The sequence below is a fragment of the Lethenteron reissneri genome, chromosome 26, assembly GCF_015708825.2.
Source record: "Lethenteron reissneri isolate LAM-NWPU_2019-01 chromosome 26, ASM1570882v1, whole genome shotgun sequence".
NCBI lineage: Eukaryota > Metazoa > Chordata > Hyperoartia > Petromyzontiformes > Petromyzontidae > Lethenteron > Lethenteron reissneri.
This window is the reverse complement of record NC_083804.1, coordinates 2,846,246-2,871,661: the sequence shown is the minus strand read 5'-3', so window position 1 is coordinate 2,871,661 and position 25,416 is coordinate 2,846,246. Positions and strand designations below refer to the sequence as shown.

Sequence of the window (25,416 nt, the reverse complement as noted above, 5' to 3'; positions counted from 1 at the left end):
CTTAAAAATAGCTAAATAGCTCAGCGAGCCTTACCTGGTAAACAAATTTTTGTTTAATAGTTTAATCACTGAATTTTGCAAAGTGAGTTCCTCCCCAAATGAACATTGAGTCAATTAGCGCTCCTCTTCAGTTTACAGCCCTCAGCCACTCGTGGAGATTCCACATTGCGGTGGCGGGGGCAGGTCTGTCCATAGGGAAAACCACTATTGACTCCCCACAGAAGTGATAAACCATTGTATCCACCCCGGGCGGATGATCGGCCGAGTCAACCCTCAATCAGGATTTGAACTATGAAGACCTTCCGGCAGCGAGAGGCTCGCTCTACCGCTCAGCACACCAAATCGTGTTGGTGGCAGCAGCGATGGGTGAAGGAGAGTTACGTTACCTGACTGTTTAAGGTGCTGTGGTGTGGGGGGTCAGACGCCTACCGTTTTGTTATCCTGCACTTAGCTTTGTAGCTTTTGCCACGCGCGAGGCAAGCTTGTGATCAGGATCTCCAGGGTAAGACGTGAGCAAAGGGTGCTGTGGTTACCACTGTTGTATGCGTGCTGGATTCGTGAGTTCCTTACGTGGATTTGACTTTGAAAAATGTGTTCCTCCTCTCTCTCGCAGTCTGCTCGGCGAGCTATGATGAGGTTCGGTACGAGAGGGATTTGAAATGTACATCATTTATATGCATATACATTAACCCTCCCCGCCCACCCTGGCCTTCGCACCTGATTCTTTCACAAGTGACCACATCACATGTATCCCCCGTCGATTTAAGACAGAAACAGGAGGATTTCTCCACAACTCTGTGGCTGTCGCCTGATGATGCTGGTTGTTTTAATTACCGGCGAAACGTCACGGCACTCGAATTGTAAATGTTGTGTGGTTTGCTCTCCAACACACCGGTTTGCTGAACTAGCAACTTATTGGCACGTTCTGTTTACGTGACAAATCTCACTAATTGGCTGTGTCGGGTGGTGGCGGGTTTAACGACACATTTATATTTATGCAATCTAGCCCTCCCCCCATAAAAACCCCTCTATTGTTGAAATGTATATGTCTTTGCGCTCCTGGAATCTGTAAGAATGATGGAGTAGGCTAATGAGGTACAGTAGGTACACTTTACGGTATATTTAAAATATCGTGGTGGTTAATAACTATTTATTTATTGCACTTGCTTTACACACGAGGTCCTCACCTGAGCCTCAAGCCGCTCTCAGGAGGGTCCTTCCTCGTTTTCGCAGTAGGGGGGCGATGTTGTTGTTGCTGCTGCTGCTGTGTAATCCCAAGCGAGTAATCTGCAGGTAATTATTCAGCATTGCGATGTTTGGTTACTGTGTGTGTGTTTTGAAAGCTTTGGGAGGAAAGCGGAGAAGCAGGAGGAAACCGGTGTAAAATAAGGGGAGAACATACACCATCCACACGGAAAGGCATCTGGGCCAGGAATCAAACCCAGGGTTTTTATTTTTGCCGCTAGGCAAATTGTTACCACTGCACAACCTTGAGTTAGGGTTAAAAACTGACCAACGTTGCATCACTGTGACAAGACTCGTTTAAGAGATGTACATTGAGATCAAACTCACTGTAAGCTGTAGTAAGAGGATCACGATTTACAAATAATGGTCTGATAGGGCAGTCAGTTTTTTTGCATAAAATACATGTTGTATGCCTCGGCCTTTTGAACAAATGTATCTCATCAGCGTGATTTCAAGCGGGCAAGCCATGTACCGTGTTTGACTTGCAGGGTCTCATCAGCAAAGTCAGGCCTCTTCTGAATTTGTTGCTGCCAACGCGTGACTTCTGCCATGTGGACGTATCAATGGCCGTATTTATTTGTGTACAGTACACGAAGGTAAACAAAACACAACCATTGAAATATTTAAAACAAGAGTTTTATTTCAGGCTGAGCAACAGAATGTCATCGTAGACACGGCATGACTGCATTTCGAGTACAGTGTATTGGATTATTATTGACTTTCAATTGTCCATTATTGAAAAAATAAATCCCATAAAATGTGATTGGTCTCTTTGGCTACTCATTGAGGACCACCCAGTGATCCTTGGATAGCATTCGGTCACAGTTGCAACCGTACGACTTGCACCTCCTTCCGTGACTGCCTTGGATTGGATAAACACTTGTAGCTGGTGTGATGCCCACCAACATTTAAACGTGCCACGTCCAAAAGCCCCCACAGAATCCTGATATATAGCGTGAACGCACAACACACGTACAAAATATTACTCGGATCGTAGGTGCGCTGGATTTAGTAGGGTGTTCTTCTTCGACGCGTCTATATTGTTAAAAATAATAATAGCACTAAGAGGGTTAACATTACAGTACAAGTGTTTACAATATGCAACGCAGATGTAACGGTAGGTTACTAGTGGAGAGCCCCAGGGTGGTTACTGCTGTTTCTGGTAATCACACAGATCACAAGTATCACACGGTCCACTCTTTCCTCTGCTCCATTGAAATCTGAATGTGCTTGGAATGGACAATATTGGGTTTTTTTTCCAATCAACTCATAAGTTTACACGGTCAACTTCGTTAAGGGCATCAACCCGGGTGTAAATACGAAACTTATGCATTTCCCAGTGTTGTCAACTTTGAGAAAATGCAGTCATAAATTCTCGAGTAGACGATCGTGTGGATGTACCGCTTGGTCTCAGGTCATTCACGTAATTTCTCGTAATTTTGCACTTAAGTCAACATTTCCAACAACTTTCTGATTGCAAAGTAAATGATCACGCAAAGGGGAGACAAAGACAGACCTCTCTGCACTACCCCAGAAGTCGCTTGGCAATGAAATGTGCAAGGAATCTGGTTATTTTTTGCAAACCCTAATGAACGCGATTGCAAGCAAATTTTTGTTTAGAATGTGCATTGTATGTTTTGTGATACTATTGTCTTTTAGCGTTCGCATAACGCTAACACAAAACGGTTCAACTTAAGCTTACGTATCAACACATTGGATTTCCCTATTCAATACATTACCCATTAAAAAAATCATCATACCTAAACAAAGTTCAATTTAAGAAGTCTAGTTTTATTTCTCATGGGAATAAATTGAAATAATCTAGGGGAAAAATGTAAAATACTGCTGAAGAAAAATAGCGAATTATCATTAATATGTTGCACATTACTTTTCTGAAGCACAATATTATGGTATTAGTGTCTTAAATTAAATATGTTTAAAATGTAACTTTGTCCAGATATTATATTTGATAGAAAGCTAAAATAAAGAAAATACCTGATAATAATACCTTGCATATTTCATAAAGCAGTTTTTTTGCCACTATTAATACACTGTACTGTAAGCATTGTAGTCAAGGCTTTTTACGTGAAGACTAGTCCTCGAAGGATGCCCCATCATAATCTCGTGATTTTAAATTAACAAATACAATGAAGATACTTCTTAAAACTTTACATGCTGTTATTTTTTTGCATAGATTTCAGCAAGCAATGGAAGTCTTTTGGGCATAGACTTTAGCTCTTAAAAGAATCATGTAATCAATGTTAGAACATGAAACATTTAAAATGTAAAAATGTTATGCAGAAAACATGCTGACTATCATTATTGTTAAGTACTATCGATTGCATACTTCACAGATGAAAATACATTAATATTTATGCAGTTTCACTTCTTATGATGCCTCGGTCAAGTAACACGTGAAATCATAAAATCAAATGTTACGTCTATGACTCCTATTGCATTCTTGAACAATGAACTCGTCTATTTACAAACATGTACAAAATGAAAGCATTGTAAGTTTTTGAGGACTTGTGGCATCGTCTGCAAAGGGAGTACAGTGATTATGACAAAAAACAAAAAAGTACTCCAACCAGGAAAAGCACCCTTGACCCCACCCGGGAACACATGCCCGCTCAAACTATTCCTTCTTTCGCAAAAAGCAGTATATGATGCCGCTGAGGAAAGTGAGGGGAAAGGCGACCCACGCTAGAATATAGGAGTAGCCGGGGCCACTGGAGGGCAGGTGCTGAGGCTGGAACCAGCCGACGTAAATGGATGCAGCGGTCAAAACGCAGGCACCTGTAAGAGAGACAGGGGGGGGGGGTGGGCACACGAACGCGGCACCGTCACGTTACGCTGGACTTTCATCACGCAAATATGAATGCAGAAAACAAACTTGTTAGGTGGGTGGGTTGGCGTGTTGGGTGGGTGTGTTTGTTGTTGAAATACAAGTTCATAGAAGTTGCGGAAATAGTCATAAATGTTTCTGTGTAACTACACCCTTCAATTACAGACTAATTGGCTAATTGCAGGGTTGTTTACGGAAATATGGTTTTCCTCGGACCCAAAAATATTCGATGTTTTCAGGGACTGTTACCACAATGACACATTTTACTTCCTCGTGGAAAGACAGATGTTTGCACCAAAGAGCCATCTCACCTCTCCTTCACATTTTAAACAACGGAATAATATTTTCACCTGCCAGGAACACTTGTGCCCTCCATAGCCAGCATGCACGAGTGGGGGCTTTTTTTGTGGCTGCCACGAAAAGTCTTGAATTTAGAATCACGTGTGCACATATTAATGCATCCAATGAATATGCGATGCGAATGTGTGAATGTGGAAGGAGCAGGAAACAATGTTCCTAACCATAAAAAAATATCCCGTATATTCCCACAGCGTGAATAAACAACATATTGCTTTATTGCTTAATTATAACGTCAAATAACTGTGTATTAATACTATCAATTAATTACAACCGCTGGTTTTATACTTTTGTCAAAAGTAACTGCCGCAGCTTCAAGGAAGGCCTTGCGGTTGGTGGTCAGTTTATTTTGACGAAGTCCTCTGTGTGAACTCAGCAGTTTGCTGGGAATTTACGAGTTTCTCCTGGAACGCTCCGTTTCTTAGCCGTGACGGCGAGGTGGGATTCATCACGCAAACAGAGGCGTGAAAATATTTATACAGGATGCCTAAATATTTCCCCAAAGAGAGAAAAGGTAAGGCAAGCCTCCTGCAAGTCAGTTGCTGCTGCAGAGAAGACCACGTTGGAAATAAAAGTTACAAATCAAACTTGGAAGTGAGGGGCTTTCCACGTTGGACTGCACTCGTGAGCCTATTTGAGCCCACGTGGGCAAACGCATTCGCCCCCTCCTTAGCATTGGCAACAATTGCTGACATGTACCCAAAGGTGCCTCCATGTAAGAATGCCTCTGCCCACACAATGGAAAAATGGGGTAGGGAAATTTGAAGAAATGCGTGTGCCTATACGACGGCTTTGCGCAAGTGCTGAGCAGACCAAATGTAAGCAAATGTTTTACATCGCCCTCGAGCTGAAACAAAATAGGGCCCCTATTCGAATGTCCTTTGTAATGACAGCTATTCACTCGGCAATCATTGTACGATAACAGGGATTTAGCAAAAGGTAACCGTTAATGTTTAATTATGTTCATAAATCGAACTCAACCTAGCATTTTTACCATTTATTTGATGAAATCGTGTAAAACTGCTGAAGCAGCAATAATGTATCTTATCTCAAATGTATGTTCCTACTCACAAGATAACCAATGCAATTTTAAATGTCTAAGGCCTCAGGGAGGTCTCTTTCCATTGTATGTATAACATTTGTAAACTCCAAAGCAATACATGCCACTCTAAATGAAGATGAATACAGCTGCCATTTTTTGTAAAGCTCGCTCTCATTCTACAAACAATATCAGGTCTAACTTTACATGTGGTACCTTGGACCCAAGGTACGTGTTTAGCACCAAAGATATTTGGAGGAAAATAGCCAATGCTGTGGAAATGCCTTCTGCCAACACTCAAATATTTGTGCTTATGTGGCTGTTTATTTAAATTATTATATTGAGACCCCTTATCCACATATTCTCAACTCTTAATTGTCCTACCAAGCCACATTTTCCTTTATACAGTTTTTGCAAGCACATCTGTGAAGCTTCATTGACAATATTACATTTTTGGTCATATATTCCAATGAGTAATGACTCATGAAATGGAAATGTGTAATGTCCTAAGCGAATGCCACATGGTTTCTAGAAACCACCTACAATATGTATCTTTCATCGTTTAAGTTCGCATACAACATTGCAGGCTACATTCGTTCATCTTGCATCTCTAGAATGTTTTGGTCAATAATTTATTGCTAACCGGGGATAAATCCATTTTATATTGCTGCCTGAAACAACACGGGGTGGTCTTTTGCTTTTGCTGGATTGTTTCTGCAGCATGTCCAAGTGGAGTGCATTTGCTCATACTGTTGACGATTTTGATGTGTAATGAATTAAATTTGGCACTAATAAACGAGATTACGATTTATTATACAAGTATCACATGCTAAAATATGTAACCGGTGCCAAGCGTAAGGCAGTAGAGTATTGGATTATTTAATCTATCTGTGTAGGGTTGCTTTCAGTAGTGGGGGGGGGGGGGGGGGCTGGAGGTAGAGGGGGCGGTGAAGTAACTTGCTAATTATTCTTGGTTCTTTCGGTAAAGTCACGTAGAAGGGAAATAATAAAATAATGTAAATATGAAACAATACAAATTCTCACGACGTTTCGACTGCCACACAAGCAATCATCATCAGGTGTGAAATCCTGATGATGGTTGCTTGTGTTGCAGTCGAAACGTCGTGAGAATTTTGATTGTTTTATATTATTTTATTATTTCCCTTCTACGTGACTTTGCCGATAGAACCAAGAATATGAATCCCTGCAGTCACGAAACCTTTAAATCAAAATTTAACTTGCTAATTGTTTCAAACTCCTCACGGGGAGGTCAGAGGCGACCTCTGGATTGCAAGTCCATCGTGCTGACCGTGAGTCCAGGGCTGCGTCTACCCCATACCTCATTGTGGACGCCTGTACGATCTATGAATGGGTGGCATGTGGCATGTGGCATTACTAACGATGCTCTGCGTTCTGTACTGCGCTCAGTACAATTGTACAAGGAGATACACATCAAGCCCAAAGATGAGGCAGATCTTAAATAAATACTAATTTACAGCCCTTTGTTAATCCACTGATAGATGAAGGCCTCCCAATACCACATCAATCATGGGGTTTGTTCGAGAATGGCCCATCAAAAATAACGATAATGAGCTCGCGTAACATCGCGCTAAAATGTCAATACTATAAAAAGACTTGGTAAAGTTTGGTTTGACGAAGCTTTTTAACGGCTAGTGTTCTTAAAACATCCTCAAATAGAATGTCCCTCCTTGTACCTGCAGCTCGCTTGTTTGGCCTAAGCACGCAGCTCTTAGGCTTCCTGGCGAGCAAAGTTGAGTTGTATGGAGGGGGCAATCTGGCGGTTTTTAACGATGCAACTTATATACTTTATCTATTTTAAGTATTTATTTCTTGTGATTTTCTTTCCTTTCCTATACTCTGCACTCCAATCATTGTTTGTATCCTTTGTTGTTGTAACTTTCTGACCCACCCCCTTCCTGGGCCTCTGTGAAAAGGAGCTTCGCAGCGCATCGGATTTCTCAAGGATAAATCAAGATTCTGAATCTAATGACCTTTTTACATACGTTGAACAAACCGTATGTAGATTCACCATTACATTACCACTCGGAATCAAGGCGTCTGCGTCTTGTCGCAACCGCCACACGCGTGTCTCACTCACACGCCAGAAGCTGCAGCACTCCGGTAATGAAGAATCGGCCGCCCTTCTTCAGCGTGAACAGTTGGCAGACGAAGGCGAAGAATGCGCAGCAGCAGAAGATCACCGACAGAATCATCAGGGCTTGCACCGCCTGAATCCACTCTGCGAACGGGAAGCAATCGTGGCGAACGTCACGAACGTTTGCGACGGGCCGGCGTGGCGAGAGTGCACGCGAGGCTGCGTACGAAATCAGCCTCGACGAGGAGGCAAAAGTATCCCACGGAGAGGCCTCTCCAGAACTCCCTCTAGTGGAGGGCCCATCTGCCTGCGAGGGATGTGGGCAAGCAATCGCAGGGCTGCGCCTTTACCTTTTTTGCATATGCTCAACAAGCTCGGGGCGAATACACAGCAAAGATGAAGTCACTGATAGCGTTGCCGAATCACACGCGCGCGCAGGCACCAGTGGATACCAGAGAAGGCTATAAACACACCCTAACCCTTGTCTCTCGTATTCCATGTATTTTTTTAATTAAAATATTTCTCCTGGATGGTCCGTTGAGACAGAATACCTCGTTTGCAAGGGTATTAAAATTAAAATAGTAACCGTAAAATAACAATATTCAGAGTGTCAAGTGACACACAGCAAATACGAGACAGCCGTGTTCAAATGTACAACGTATATATAGTGTATGTTTCTGCAATGTCAACATGTATTTACACCGCAGTCCAACACGTGAATGGAGAAAGCATTGTGCACACTTCTGGTACATGCACAATGCGCCCTTTATCGGCAACCAGCGCGGTTGCAAATGTTTGTGCGAGCGTCGCAATTCAAGCTTTCAGTAAAGACATTGCAGGGCGCATGATTTTCCTCCACTCTCCTGTTGCTGCGAAAACACTGAGACCCCCCTCCACGCTCCACCTCCCCCCATGAGCGACTCTCGGTTAACGGTCGCCGCTGAGAGCCAGATCCTCATCTGTGCTCAGCACCACCGGTCACTAACTCCCGACCAGATGTCAATCAGGAAGTTTGGTCGTTATTGGGGTCAACTACTGGGTAAGAAATGGCGGTCACACCGCAAGTTCCCCCCCCCCACAACCCTCACCCCCTCCCACAGCTAAACCTTAAAACGGTCGTAAACACACCACATTTTTCTGCTTCAGGCTTGGTATTTGTTGCTGTTTCTGGGCACTTATCCGTTTTGTATTATGGCGGAACGTTTTTTTTCTTTCTCTCCCGTTTTTACCGTACTTTGTGGGAATGATAGTAATTTTTGCATATTTTCTCGGCAGCTTTAGCTGCTTTAGCTGCTGAGAAAACACTAATAAAACGGATACATATAATACAAAATGGATAAACACCCATAAACCGCAACAAATACCAAGCCTCAAGCAGAAAAGTAGCAGCAGCAGGCTATGAATCTCGCACAAGTGCATTTTGTAGAAGTAACGAAGACAGCGACGAACGGCTTGCATGGCCAACACAAATCCAGAGTGCAGTCAGGACGAGGATGTTACACTTACTCGCCGTGGCACAGAGATAAACGTGTCAGACAGCGTTGGAAATGTGTTTGCGTGTGATCTGCAAACATGAAGCGGGTCACTTAACCACTCTCAGCCTTACCCACCAGCAAGCTTCATGTCAGCTAAGGGCAAATCACAATGGGTGCACAGTGGCATTTCTAACATTTGGGTTTTATTACATACAGTTTGTGCAATAAAATAAGACTGCGGCATTTACTTTTTAGTCCTTTCGTCAATCGACTGCTACGTGAAGGCCGCTCTCGTGCCGTGTTGGCCATGGGGATTGTTTGACCATACTTCACCACGCTGGTTGGTGTGGCTTGGCGAAGGCGGGGAGCATAGTCCTGGGAGCATAGGATTACAGTAATGTACGGTACAACAATGGATTTTGTCGGACCAATCTCTGCTGACCAAAATGTAGCACAGCCCCGAGTATCCATACAATCTTCAGGTTCAAGTCTGCTTAGCTTGAAAGATCTGACGAAATTGGGCTCATTCTGGGCTATTATGTCATCCATCATCATCAGCAGTGAGCCTTCAAGCATATCCATACGGCTTCATTTCCCATCAAATATTTTCCAGGGCCGCAGCTCCAGATAAAATTAAGCCCCGTGCATATCCGTCTGCGGCGAGCCACTGCGCTGTCAATAAATACGCCTTGACAATAGCAGATGCCTCGGAACCGTTAGGGAGTGCGAGCCAAGGACACTGGCCTCAATCGTCCCGAACGTGTACGCCCCGTGTACAATAACGCCCAATAATTGCGTCTGATCCTACAGGAGGTGGGCACGGGCAGATCGGGCCCGGCTTGTTGTCGTCACCGTTTTTGGGCCACCGGAATAACATCTTTACGACCTCAGCGTTCAGCCGCAAATCTGTTGGTGGGGGGGGGGGGGGGATGTGCGCGTGTGTGTGCCAAACCATTCCTGCGCCCCAGCGAATGCAGCCACACAGCGAGCGAAGGGCCAGTGTCCTAAATGGGACTATTAATTACATTTCTCACCGCACCATTCTTCACGATCAACCCCCCCCCACCCCCCTCGGTGGTAGTGCTCTCTCTCTCTCTACTCCCTTTCCTTGAAATTCTGCGCACCTCTCCCAACCCCACCTCCCCTCCATGATATTTGTGTTGCCGCCTGCAGTGCAGAGCGTGAGGTGCGGCCGCCCTAGTACGACGTGGCCTAAAGAACACGCCGCGGTCGACGAGGGGGAATGACCGCGGCGGGCAACGTCTCAACATTTCAACGAAAATGTACGGGGGGGGGGGGGGGGGCGCACATTTAGACGCTTTTCATCGGTGGAATTGCCGATAATTATGTTTCAAAGCAATACTGCTAAATAACAACCTCAGTTTCGACGTCGTCGTCAACAGCCCTGCCATTTATCTATTGCAGAATTAGAACCTCCCGTTTGTGGATTCCATCTCGCACTCCTTCACATCAGCTGCTCTCATAACTCCACCTTTGCTGTGGGCATCCTTTTGATCGTGTTCTCTCCTTTTGGCTGCCATTCCGTCACCGCTCTTCTTCATCTGCCATCAACCCTCCATGCGACAAGCGCACTTTACGTGCTTAAACAGTCAATGCGATGTCTTTCATTTGCATGGGTCCTGTCGACCATGTGCACCTCTTTCTACCGCTCTGTGAAATTGCCTGCGTGCATCTCCGCATGGTTCTGTACAAATCACATTTTCATCTTTTGTGTCATTTCAATTTGCCCTTGTGTATGTGTCTGATCCATATGGTCGCAGCAGCAGGTAATGTGAACCTATTATAAAAACAAACCCCTCCTGCTTTAGACACATGCCTGTATTCTACTGAAAACAAAAGAGGGAATGTTTAAATTCACAGGGCATAGCTTTGCTGCTGCACTGTTCACGCCCACTAAGGTGGTGGGGGGGGGGAGATGCACTAAACCCTCCGAATTTTCACGTTGCGATGCACAAATGACACCACAACGATCGCAATTAGAAAAACGACGCGTGCAGTCGTCCTCGGCTGGAAAGATTGACACCAGTGACATCGCCGCTAATCAAGTGTGCAGGCTGTGCAACTGCACTGGGGTATGTGAGCTGGAGGGTGGGAAATTAGATGTTGGGGCGTGCTGGGGTGCGGCCATTTGATTCCCTGCACCAGGACCCATGCCAACCACACTGCACCACTGGTGGACACCGCTGTCAATGTGGTAGACTCCTGAATGTCTTGCTTCAGGGATTTTTCTATCCCCCTTTCTGTGCAGGGGCGTCACCGCCGTCTTGCTGTTTGTATGCTGCACGTCGCTAGACGGATGTGTGTATGTATATATATGCACATACATGCAATGCTTTTTGCATGCATCGTTTGTGCACATGGCTTTTTTTCTGCAGCATGTTTGCACTGTGCATACCGACGGGAGAGGCCGCTTCATGCATGCAGAATAATATTCATCAGATCATCTTCGTAAATATGAGCACTGCACTGAAGGGGAATCGTTTTGAACGATACTATGATGAGGACGAGTCCGTGTGGTTGATTTAAAGTTCTGCTCTTAAACATTTTCGCCGCTGCTTATGTAGACATAATTGTAGGGAACAAGAGGGTTCATAGAATTCTAAAATCATTATTGGAGTAATTTATTTAAATGCCTTATGTGCACTTTAGACCAGTGTAGTTGCAACCTTGCATTTTATCAGGCATTCCTTTTCCATCCCTGGCGTGCGGTTTCAGACTACTGATTTTTAAACCAAAACCTTTTCATGCACGCATTCCTTTCAAGGAAAACCAATTGTGTATGTGTATCATATCATCAGTGGTTTCCCCACCAGAACATATAGCATATTATGAGATAACCACGTTTGTCATTTTTGATTAAAAAAAGTTACATTGTCCTTACAGTTTTTGCAAAACATTCACTTGCAAAATAGATTTTTTTTTCTTTTCCGAATGGGCTTTCAATGGATAATAACTGCGTGTATTTTACCGGGGGGCACTGTACCATACTGCGGGAAAACAAACAGTCGTTATTTCCAAGCCAGGAGGCAGGGAGGGCCAGATACATTGCAATCACCATGTGGCTGCCAGATATCAACTCTGATTTCAAGTTTGTGAAATCAAGATGTTTTTATTTTTCTTCAAATGAAAACACCAAAGAACCATGACTTCCTGGCTGCGGTACCAAAAACCAGATTCTCGCCCAGTGTTGCCAACTGTTCAAAGCAGAAATTTTACTAACGAACCTCAAAGAGGCACTAGATGTCACCAGATAGACCGTCTCGAGAGAATTCACCAAGTATTAAACGCAGTATATTAATCAATATACACATGGAATCGCTCATGCATCTGCATAACGTTCTAATCGAAGAATGTCTCAAAATGTATCCCTCAAAATCAAACAGATTATTTGCTAAACTGCGTCACCATTGGTGTGCACAAGCATCGAGACGTAGGTGTTGCGGTTCCTTGTTCAACTCGTCGTGGGTAGCTGTGACAAAATCTTGTCACTTGTAGGGAAACCCACAAAAAAGTTGTTCAATTTAGCGACAAAAACGTAGAGTTGGAAATGATGCGAAGTCTCCTCTGGTGCCGGCTCTCACACTGGAGTGGGCATCGCCCGAGGCCACCCCCTGTCTCATTCCGAACCGCTGTATAATTCCCAGAAAGATGGGAATCTGGAGGGTCAACTTTGCCCGTAAACCGCTCTTACTTGCGAGATGCGAACCGCAGCCCTTGCGTCAATCAACACAACAATGCAGCCATTGTTGTGTACCATGGCGCGATAGGTCTGGACACTATGGGAATAAGGCACCTTCTATTTCTACAAGCAACGATACGAAGATACTTTCCTGTAAAAAAAAAAATTCCCATCATTTCCACAAAAAAAAATTATAGGATTAAATATATATTTTGATTATTGAGGTGGTTAGTGTGCTGCGCTAGCAGTCCAGCTACTGGCATTAGATCCACAGTGATCGATGGCGAACATCAGTGGAGTGATTGCTGGGCTTCCCGCTTCACCAACCCATGCCGAACTAGTGTCGTGAAGTATGGGTCAAATAACCCTCACATCTAAGGATTGGCTTGACACACAATTTTGTGAATTATGATTTACTATTGAATGCACGTACGGTGGCAAGGCGTTAAATTATCCGTGACAAGATTGTAAGTACGTCAGCCTATATTCGTTGGAAATTGTCGGTGTTTGGCGATATCATCTCACAACAGGATAATCTTCAGTCTGAAGGACATCGTTATATATCAAGCGTTCGAGTTTACTTTGTCAGAGCAAGTGAGAACGAGAGAGCCCAGGCGGATCTCATTTCGAGAATAGTCTCGTGTACCATTTACGGGCACCGTATATATATATTTTAATGGGGACATGGCGACCGATCGCAAATAGCTCCAATACCCAAGATGCCCCACAGGAGACAGAGGGCCGCACGCATGGGCAAGAGCGTACTGTTGAGGGTACGCACAAAACAGATGACGATGGGGGATAGAGGGCAAAGGTCAGGATGAGTATCACGACAGTGTACATGCAAAGTTCTCAAATTGATACCCAAAAAGCCAGCTCAAATACCATTACTCGTAATTGTAAATGTTGTGGGTTTGCTCTCCAACACACACCGGTGTGCTGAACTCGTAACGAATTGGCATGTTTTGTTTACGTGAGAAATCTTACTAATGATCTGTGTCGGGTGGTGGCGGGCATAACGACACATTTATACTTCCCTGATGTAACCCAAAAAAAAACTTTATTAAGGAGCATTACTCGTGCTACTCATATCACACAGGTTTAAGGCTCTCCGCTGCAATTTCTTCTTACAACGGGGAATGCAACTTGGGAAATGTTAAACCCAAATTACTTAATGTTGTTATTTCAATAACGCTCGCTTAACAGATTTAGAGCAATTTCTGGAATTGCAAAACCACGATTGCCTCCCGTCGTGGCACCTCAATCGCTCGGCGTTCACCCTTTTCTGCGTCTCATATAAGGTCACACCCATTCATATAAGGTGGCACTCATTACACACAAGGTGCTTGCCACCAATTAACCACAGTTACCTTGCTGAGGAGCGTAAACCATCACGTATCCTCTCGCAGAAGCAGTGGTTTTTGGCTGCCTATTGAACACCACATCGCATGCTTTCAGATGCGCTTCTGCGGCCGTCTGGAACTGGAACTCTCTTCCTTCTGATATTAGGGAACTCATTCTTGAGAAGTGCCTTTTGTGTGTAGTTTGTTGTCCTTCCCCCGCACCTCCGATTTGCACGGCTGGCTGCGTAGGGTGCGAAAGAAGTTCAACATACATTTGATCGCCTCTCAGACAAAGAGACGTGCAAAATGTGGTCTTTATTTTCCAACTGAACCAAACGGTACGAAAGGTGAGCTGCGTCGTCAGGGTTCCGCTGCCCTCTGGGCTCAGCAGCAGGGTCTATCATAAACTGGTGTGATCGAAGGGCGTGACGGCGGTGGTGTCGAGCGCTTTCCACCAGCTGCCATAGCTATATTGGGTCAGTGGAGTTGGCAAAATCACGCGGTCCGAGTTGCGGTCATCTCCTATGACAGGTCGATGCCAGGCAGGAGTTTTTTCGTCTAGTGTACACTGGTTGTTCATCTGATGGTGGCGACGAATCGCGTGGCCTTGTATAGCCCTGTTCCTGCCACACGGTCACCCCTTTCGCTGCTCCACCCAGTTCATCAAGGTGCGCTGCTGTCGGAGCTGGCGATAAAGGAGTTGTCGTCGTTTTTTTAATAGGTGCATCCGTCGGACGTTTTGCTGCCAGAAAAATGCTGAAGAAAGTGGCGGGCATTACGGCACGTCTATCTGCGGAGGGTCAGATCCGTCCTCGTGCCATGTCAGACCTCATAAGTTGAGGCCTAAGGCATCAATGATGGGTGGTGCGGCAGGTCAAATGGATATTGCTCCTATCCAGTGTCCTAGTAATAGCTCTGCAATGGGTGCAGCTGCCGTTTTGCACACATTGCACACTGGGTCGGGGCGGCACATTTCCAGAATTTTTTTGGGCATTGCAAAACGTCGCATTTTTGCAATGCCAGCACGGGCCCCTCTATGAAACACCCAACTCTTGTGATGAATGTGCACTTAACAGTCACCCATTCTACATTTCACCACAGATCCCCCTATCAGACAAATATATGTGCACAATTTCACGTTTCCCCTCTTTTTTTATTACACTTTATTTTATCATTTAAATTTTGTTTTATGGCATACTCAGAGATGGCAGAGTCACAGGAAATTGGATTTGTGCAGTAGGGCCCGGCACATCTTGAAGTCTTTTGTTTCTCGTGAAGCCTAAAATACGCGACTAACTGCTCTTGGCAAATATTAATAATTAATTTAGAGCCCTCCATCAATCCACTGCCTGATGAAGGCCTCCCAAAACTACGATGGTCATAAGGCGTTGTTCGACCAAAATACTTCATCACGCAACTCAGTGCTGGTTGGTAACAGGTGGGGCCCAGGAAGACCAATTCAGATCATCGCTCATCACCGATGCTCACTGTGGCTGGGAATTTAACTTAGGTCAACGGCTTCATAGCACACTCACAATTGCGCCACAGCTCCATTCCACCCACACTTCTCTCGTCCACTGGAAATGATGGAGAACGTGGTGAATCTACTCTCCAATGCCTCCAACAGACAATCCGGTTGCCCATTTTATTTAAACCGTCCAATCTGCAAGGATGCACGGTAAACAGAACGTACCTGGCTGCACACAAAACCGTCGCATGCTTCGATTGGTCGGCAAAGGCGCTCGTGATTGATGCCTTGGCCCCAAAAATCAATTGTGTCGGATCAATTAGCGAAAAGTGCACTTTGCATAATTGCAACCCGTGTGAGCAGTTGCGCGAAGCTTCCTGAGTCTACTGCACGCAGCTGTGCGCGCCCCAGAGAGTTGCCTTCTCCCATTGCAAACGTAAACCCCAAACTCCAAACGCTTCCCTTTCACCAATTATTGATCATTTGTTTAAAGGTACGTATCCTGCATTCTCTATTCTTCGTTCAAACGGTAACACGAACCTGAGATTTTGTGTGTGTGTGATTTTGTAAACAAATTTTCATATCCACGTTGAGTGGAAAACACCGCCAGTGTCCTGCTGATCACTGTCTCGGCATTGTATTGCCTTTGTCAGCCAACCGCAGTTCTGTTCCCATTCTTGATCAAGTTAACTCATGGAAATGGTGCAATCAAGGTGACTTTAGTGGCGAGCTCATCCATTGGTGTTTTTCTTTCCCTAATCCGCTCCTACGTGGATCTCTGACTTTGAATGCCATTCACAACTTTGTCTCACCCCAGTGTAGTCATAGATTAAACCAGAAGGACATGTGCCAATCACTGAGTTCCATCACCTAGCCTGTGGCATCTCTGATGTTGAGCTTTACCACACTACCACTGGCTTTATCACACTACCACTGACTCTACCACCCTACCACTGGCTTTATCACACTATAGATTTCTTTACCATACCACTGGCTCTACTACACTACCAGTGGCTGTACCACACTACCACTTGATTTACCACACTTCCACTTGATTTACCGCACTACCACTGGCTCTACCACACTACCATTGGCTTTACCACACTACCACTGGCTTTACCACACTACAACTGGCATTACCGCACTACCACTTGATTTATCACACTTCCACTGGCTTTACCACACTACCACTGGCTTTACCACACTACCACTGGCTTTACCACACTACAACTGGAATTACCGCACTACCACTTGATTTACCACACTTCCACTGGCTTTACCACACTAACACTGGCTTTACCACACTACCACTGGCTTTACCACACTACCACTTGATTTACCACACTTCCACTGGCTTTACCACACTACCACTGGCTTTACCACACTACCACTGGCTTTACCACACTAACACTGGCTTTACCACACTACCACTGACTCTACCACACTACCACTGGCTTTACCACACTACCACTGGCTTTACCACACTACCACTGGCTTTACCACACTACCACTGGCTTTACCACACTAACACTGGCTTTACCACACTACCACTGGCTTCACTACAACAGACACACTACTCTTTCCCACTTGGTTTTGCCTTCAGCCCAAACGTTACCCTCAGGCCGTTTTGCCGACACCCGTGGACAAGTCGGCTCACATCCATACCCTGCTTGGCCTTTGTTTTTGGCCCATTTGGGTGAAGACGTTGGGCCCTCCTGACCTGATTGGATCACTTCCCTAACTCAGCAGCTGACTGGCTCAGCCGCGAGCTCTGCTGGTTCAGCTGCGGCTCTCCTCAGCTCAACCGTGTGTCCTCAACAAACCCGTTTCGTACCTATCCTCTGCGCAATTTCACAACCAACTCCTTTCCCTGTGACCCAATCAACGTCTGCAACTCCTTCAAAAACTGTTTTTGTTGTTGTTTTTGAAGTGTTCTGTAACTGGTCAAACACATCGGCTCTCCGCTTTTCTCAATTTCCATCTTCTTGCTTGGTGACTCTGAATGCACGGCTTCATTATTGACCACCACACCAAAGCGATTGGCACTCCGTGGTCTTCGACTCCGCTGACCCCACCTCACTCTCTCTTCTCTCTCCACATTTCGGCGCTTCCTCCTCTTGGCTTATTCCCCAATTTCGTCCATCGCAACATTCCAAAAACTGAAATCTTCTGTATTCGTGAAAAGTCTGTCCCCAGTGAAGATTCCACTCACGAACTCTCAACATTTCTTAAAGTTAATTTACAACCTAAATACTTGACCGTGAGCTATTCTTCCTTTACATCACGCAAATTTTCACACCTAAACAATAAACATACTGTGTATATCTCAGATCCATCACTTCTTTAACCCTGTTGCTCCTAGAATAATTCATCATCATTAGGTCTTCGCATGTCTACGATATGCCTCCAGATCCTACGATGCTACAAAGCAGCTCGTTCCGAAGCGTGAGCTGCTCCCATCGCTCAATCTCCAAGGGGATTGTCTACTCGGGTGCGTTCCCTCCTTTTGGTAGCCACTACCGTCGATGTGCCATCATCCATTCTAGCAATATGTCCTACGCAAGCCCACTTACTTTTCTCGAGTCAAATTGATGTCGCTGAATTGTCTTTTTTTCTCTAACACACATCATCCACCGTCTGTCCCTCAGTGTAATCCCAAGTATTTACACGTTTGAGCTTTTGTTCCATTTCTGTCAATGTCCACATTCCTGATGCGTACGCATTGACTGAAATGGTTGGTGAGGTCTTAAATCCAAAAGTGGATTCTTGTGCCTAATGATGTTGATAAGAGGCCTATTGCAGTGTCTTCCAAAGTCGTTTTGTCATCCCTTTTGTAATTTTTTTGAAATATCTTTCATTCATAAGGTGCTAAACCACGTGACCAAATAGTGTTTTCAGTATGGCACTACTCCTTTTGGCCTTGCTGAAGTGGAGGAACGAGGCCGCAGAAAACAACATTAGAAGATAACAGAAGTTGCCCTCTGATCATCTTCAATGGTCCACCAGTTGCATGCATCTCTAGATTGCTGCATACCAGTGTCACATTAATGCTGCAACATGCAGGGACTCGAATTTGTTTCATTCATATCAATAAACAAAACGCCTCTGCAGGCAGCGAGATAAGCAATACCGCGGCACGGTCCCACGACACTGGCGTCAATGTCACATCAGGAAATGCTCTCATGTTGTTTATCTGCGTGTAGCCGAGGTCAGACTGGATACATAGTATGATTTGGGCCCCATTTTCCTGGAGATGGTTGTGAGGGCGATCAGGATGAAGGCCTTTTACTGTGTCTAGGCATCATGGCTTTGAGTCGGGACAAGCCTATGAGATTTTTCGGTTTATTTGTTGGATTTGTTGGGTGTAACGCGGTGCCGTGGTCAGCGAGGAATGAAACAGGGCCTCCCAGCCGCCTTCCCCATGTCTCGTAGCTCAGTTACTGAGGCCCCTGAGGCCTATGGGTCCTTGGTGCAGCCACACTGCCCATCTGTGAAAAAGATCTTCATAGCTCATCGGATTCCTCCTGACTCAATAGCTACACCGCTGGTTTATAATTGTTTTGGTACTAATGTCAATCAACCGTTGGACGAGGGCCTCCCTCACTTTACGTGGGTCGCAGGACTATTTGACCGTACTTCACCGCGCCGATCAGAGCAGGTTGGCGATGGTGGGGAATGGCGGCTGTAGGAACGTAGTACAGTACAACAATAGGATTTTTCTGCACTGACCTTGGCTGCCCATAATGTAGCCTCACAGCAGTAGCAGCCTACCACACAATATATTATGCATGATGGTCACCCATCTGTCCTGAACGCAGCCTCTTCACTGTCCTATGAAGAGGCTGCATTGCAGCATGTGGAATTTGCAAAACGTTTTGAGATATATTTGTTGTTGTTGCTGTAGCCATCTGATGGTTACACAAATGCTGTGGTGTAAATTAATGTTACAATCACAAAATAACAATAAATCAATGGTAACATAGCAGTGTCATGAGGTTCATAGCCCATAAGTAGTGCCACACGTGTGTTTAACATGGACAAGGGCAGTGTTAGGTTGTTGTTACAATGCGGATCATGTTCACACCCACCTTTGGCAACCTCAGTTTGGCAAACCATAATGAAGATTATAGTCACACATCAAAAGGCCATATTTTCCCCGAGTCAATACAATTTCTTATACTTAGGTTGTAAAAATGTAGGTTATTTATATAAAAAGAGAACTAATAAATGTTTTATTAACATCCATTATTCACAATTATCTGAATATACAAAGCGTCATGTTTAATAGATGAGTATTCTGTCAATATTGAATTTCATTTTTAATGTCGCATTCTTTGGCATTGAGAAAAGCCCTTTGAAGTATTATTTTTAAAGTTGATAAATAAGAGGTCGGCCAAATGGCTCCGAGGATAGAGCGCTGAGCCAGCAACGCTGAGATGTTGGGTTCGAATCTGAGTTTTAGCCGCCTGTGAATCAACCAGGTTCTCAAGTCTAGCGGTGTTGATGGAGCCAGCTCAGTCAACGATGGCTAAACAAATGCCAAGGAACTTGGTGCAATCTGTTTTGTCTTGTGTGGCACTTTTTTTCTTGTATTGAGCGTTGCAATTTCAAACGTGTACAGCGCTTTGTGATCTTTCTTTAAACAGTGTCAACATTTTTTTTCTCATATTTATTTTGTAATAACCCATCACGTAACATTTGCTTTTGAACTTAAAATCCAGCTCTGACTATTACAAATGTATTCGTTTAACTGTTAGAAGATGAACAAATCTTACAGAAAAGTGTAGAGGAATTGTGACCCCTACTGTGGATAAAAAAGAGGTCACTTCTGAAAACTTTTCTGCAGCTATTCTCCGACACGGGCAACATCCTGAGATTTTCCAACGAATTATTTGTCACGTGACATGTGGTGCTGATATGACAATTGGGAATAAATTTAAATAAAATTACCAACAAATGATATATATCTCGTCAACAAGAGAAAATTAGTTTTATTCACGAAATTTTGTGTTCGTGATTTTCATAGATGCATCACTCATGTCGAGCATGAGTAATGATTTTAAATATATTATTTTAAGTAGAATCATAAAGTATTCTTGGACTTGTATTTCCGCAGTTGATATTAGCTTACAAATAAAATGGCAAGGAGGCTACTGGTCTTGTTACATGACACTGCCTCATTCCCCCTATAAAACGTTGTCTCATTGCTCAGGCACTTCGGTTTGGCCAGTAGAGTTGGCTTGCTCCACTGATTCAAAAGCGAAACACAAGTTAAATACAACGCAATGTGTATGCACTTGGTAACTGATTCCCCTCACAAGGATAAAATGGCCGTCAGATTTGAAATGAAACTCAAGGGACCTGGGATCCTTAGTTTGTTCCATTATTAGTTTGTACTCGCCCATCTCTGATGTGAATCTGTTCTCCGTCAAAAGTTCACGTTTATTCTCGTAATAAAAAAAACAATAGATGTGTCCTTAGTCACGTGCTGCTGGTAAAGCACCTTTATTCCTTCTAAAACGGCCCAAATCATTATTTTGTTTTATTGTTCTATTATTCGGAAAGTTTATTTTGGAAACCACGTGTATCTGGCTCCTTATGTTTATTTTCATCGCAACACTTAGCAAATCCCTTTAGGACACGCCTACACAAAGAACTACAACCACGTGCAGCTTATACAGGAGCGAGTGGACTCATCGCCGGCCCTCTCCTGACCTTTACGGTTGTGGTGTTACGCAATGCATAAATCACACAACTTATCATAATAGGGTGTTTCCCCTTTTTTCTGGCAACAAAACTGAAACCTTTTGACGAGAATCATGTGTGCATTAACCACAATACTTGTGGTCAAAATGCAAACAAAAAACACACTGATAATATATGCATTGTCCTTGAAACTGATTGGTCCACACCAGAGACGGCTTTCTTTTGTGCCTCGTCTCAATTGGTGCATTTTGACCATAAGTATCGTGGTTAATGCACACATGATTCCTCGTAAAAAGGTTTCAGATTTGTTGCCAGAAAAAAAGGGAAAAACCCTATTATTATATTTTGATACTGGCAAAGGAGGTCTAATGATGTACACAACTTATCGTTCAAATGTTTCCTCAAATATTACAAAAGCACATCACAAAATCACAAGTAATGGCTAAGTTAGTGCTGACATGAACGTAGCGCAAAAGAGCGTGGAGGTATTTAGCTGACTCTGGTAGTTCCCAAATATAGTTTGGCTATTTTAAAATCACACGACCAGCTACACATTCAGAAACACACCCCTTCACTCACCCATCACCCAGTTCAATACCAAAATGTTGACAATGGTTCAACCCATGCACATCCTGCCGTTCTTTATTCATTCAGATATATTTTTCTCGTTCAAACCAATTCTTATTTTTATCGCGAAGGCCACAGGTCTGAGGGCCTCTAAATGAATTAGGAATGTCAACCCCAGAGGGTCAAACAACGTTATCGGTTTAACCACATGGCTAGTCTTAAAATATATCCTGAAGATAATATATGCAATATTGTACATGATATCAATTGACACATATTTTAATCTCACTATATGGATCAACACAGATAGAGTATTCAATTAGCATAGCATGGCGGAATGTAATATTACAAATGCTAATCCAGCTGTGCGCCTTTGACGATGCCTTAGCGACGGCAATAAATAATGGTTTACCTGCATCTTCGTCCTTGTAATTTATGTCATTGCACTTCCATTCTTCTTTATAAATGTGGCAAGAATACCACAGATCTGTGACGTTGCTCTCCGCAACCCACCATGACTAAAAAAACACATACACACAGATACAAATGCAGTTGTGAATCAAAACACCACCACCACCACAACCGAACGGACTGCAAATATTCAAAATATCACACTGCAAGACAAAAACATAATGCCCATTCCACTTGTTCAGGAGAATGGGGGGGAGGGGGAGGAGGAGGCGGGGGAACAAAAGCGACGATCAGCAAAATGTGCTCACGCTGTCGATGGTTGAGACGAAGAGCAGCACAATGGGCACGATGTGCAGGAAGATCACGAACAAAAGTAGCAGGAACATAGTTGCCCGACGGTCACCTGCAAAGAGAGCATCTCGCTTGATTCCGCAGCGGGGAACCGACAGCAACTTACCGCACGCGAAGCTTCAGCGAGTCGTCCCGTCGCTGGAATTTGTTCATTTACAAACGCGGGGGGGGTGGGGGGTTGGGGGGTCATCCGGCCTCACAATCTTCTCTACTGCCGTGTCAACCGAAGCGCCACGTTATACAGCGACGTTGTTTGTTTATATATTTTCGCCATCTCATTTGTCGCGTCTCACGGCGCCAAAGTGCGTCATTCCACCACCCCCCAGCACATTCATATTGTGATGATGATTATTATTCTAACAGTTGATTTGGCTCGGTCACTATAGCAGCAATTTCTGTTTGTTGTAACACCCACCCCCCCCCATTGCTTAAACATAGAGGTAACACGATTCTCGACCGGCCCAACAATGATGTCACGTCCCTGAAAAGGCGATGCCCCAAGCGGGCGTTTATAAATACCACCCGAAGCGCAGTAGCAGCAAGCAGCAGCAGCAGCATCTGCCCAACTATCCAGCCGCACGTTTCGCATTGCTCCACCACGCACAAGGACCCACCCATGCAACCCCACCGCCATCTGGGTCATTCTGTTTGAATAGGTGGCGTGTGTCCGTGGGTCAGTGTCTTTCGCACACTCGAGGGCTTTTGTTGTTATTGTTGTTGCTGCGGTGAGCGTCCTTGCTGCCAACGCAATTCGCGAACACAATTTGCCATTCACTTCCCGTGACATATGAAGGACCTTTAGACAACCGAACGTGCTTGTTATGAGCGGAACAAACATTTTTCACTTTCTTTTTACTTACACACAGGCACCACGCACACGCACGCCCCCGTCCAACACGTGTAATGTATGTTGAACTTAGTTCGCACCGCACGTAGCCAACATCGAGGTCAATAGCTTTTTGTGTGTTTAGTTTATTGGCCTTCCCCCGGCACCTCTGATTTAGCACGGTTGGCTACGTACGGTGCGAAAGAAGTTCAACATACACACCGTACAGCCGTGCTCATCGGAGGTGCCGGGGAAGGGGTAGTTGGAAGGACAACAACCAAAAACACACAACAACAACAACAAAACAGCCAACACTCCAATGCAATACGCGGCCGAATGTCTATGCATGGAATGTAACGTTTGAAAATTGGCAGCCGAAATCGCGGATTCACTCAACAACCAGGCCAGGAGGTGAGAGCCCGCCAGGGTTGACCACTCGCAGTGGTCACTCCTGGTGGTCAGCACCAACACCCCCAACACCACCACCCCCAACACCACCACCCCTAACACCACTCTCTGTTTGCGCAGAGTCACTTTAAGATGTTTTCTTGTTCATGTTTAGCTTTTTGTTTGTTGCGGTTGCCACCGACTCAAGAGCCGAATGGCTCACAGGGCTATGGCTCTACCAAATAAATTAAACTGAAAAAATGAAACTGAAACTCTCGCTCTGACCCACACCGAACACATTTGACACCGATGCCGTTCTAGTTCAATTGTACTGTGCGAACAAACATATCGGAACGCTGCAAACAGAGTTTTTTTCCCTCTCTCTCCTCCCGAGCCTTGCTATTTGTTTTCTTTGCGTATATGACAGCGCATCTGCAATTGAAAGAATGTTTGTAACGAGCAAACAACAACAACAAAAAACAAACCGCTAGTTTTCGTTTCGCAAAGCAACAACATCGAAGAAGAGCTTACACTTTTATACAAAGCGTCACACCGAATATTCTGCCCGGTAGATTAACGAATAAACGCGGTTCTATTTCTGTGTTGTGTAAAAGTATCGGATTCTGTCTGCCCGGGTTGCCAGGACGCGTTCCCCGTGTCTCTCTCTGCTGCTCCGACTGCGGCAGCTAACGGGCATTGCCCCGTCGCTGATGCAGGCGAGGAGGAGGCTGAATTATTCTCTCCCAGGACGACAACAAAAATCCCAACACTTTAAAAGTTTATTTGCTGAATTTGTATTCCTCCCACCCACCCCCCTCCTGTCTATCTCTCTCTCCAACACAGGTCAGCGGGCACCTCCGTTGTGAGTGTGTGTGACAATTGCGCACTTACTTGCACGCTCACGGCAGAGCAAGAGATGTTGGGGAGAAAGAGAAGATGAAGCTACGGCGAATTCTTAAGAAGAATTAGATGTGAAACCGCTTTCTCCCGGCGGGTCGAACGAGCAGAGAGCCGGGCGGGACCGGCACTGAGAGAGAGAGAGAAGACTGAGACGCGAGGAGTCACTTCGCAAGTGGAGATGGAGCGAGACCAACGCCCAAAGCTCACGGCTTGCGGCAGAGAGATGAGATGGGGAGGGGATGGGATCGGGAGGGCTTCATGCGTCACGTCGGGGCGTGACGACTGCGCATCGCCGCACACTCCAAGGACTGCAGCGGCAGCAACGGCAGCAGGGTCCTGTCCGGCACGGCAGGAATTGGGTGATGGTGATGATGATGGGGGGGGGAGTAGGATGGGAGGAGGAGGAGGAGACCCATCGGACTTGTTTACAAAGGGCCCCTTCCCCCACCCCCCCGCCAGGCTCGGTGTTAGGGGATTGGATGCGTGGTGGTGGTAGCACTGGGGCGGTCACTCCCTCCTCGTGGCTCCGTGCTTGTGTGGGTGGGTTGGTTTTTTTTGCATCTCTAGAATTTGGTGGGCGTTGGCCGCAATGCTGCATTCGGCCAAAAACAAAAAAAATGAGCATTACCAAGTTGACATCATGAGTCAAACAATCAAACGGGTGTGACAGACACAAATGT

At 45.0% G+C, this 25,416-nt stretch overlaps 1 protein-coding gene across 1 annotated transcript; it reads right to left on the bottom strand.

The window, feature by feature from the left end:
- Positions 1-1,865: 1,865 nt before the first annotated feature.
- On the bottom strand, positions 1,866-25,102 carry LOC133347482 (peripheral myelin protein 22-like). Its single transcript, XM_061559769.1, has 5 exons — positions 24,728-25,102; positions 22,581-22,675; positions 22,274-22,379; positions 7,606-7,746; positions 1,866-4,041 (listed from the first exon to the last, which is right to left on the bottom strand). The coding sequence occupies exons 2-5, from the start codon at positions 22,656-22,658 to the stop codon at positions 3,881-3,883; spliced, it is 486 nt and encodes a 161-aa protein (XP_061415753.1). The 5' UTR covers positions 22,659-22,675; positions 24,728-25,102; the 3' UTR covers positions 1,866-3,880.
- Between the last annotated feature and the right edge of the window lie 314 nt (positions 25,103-25,416).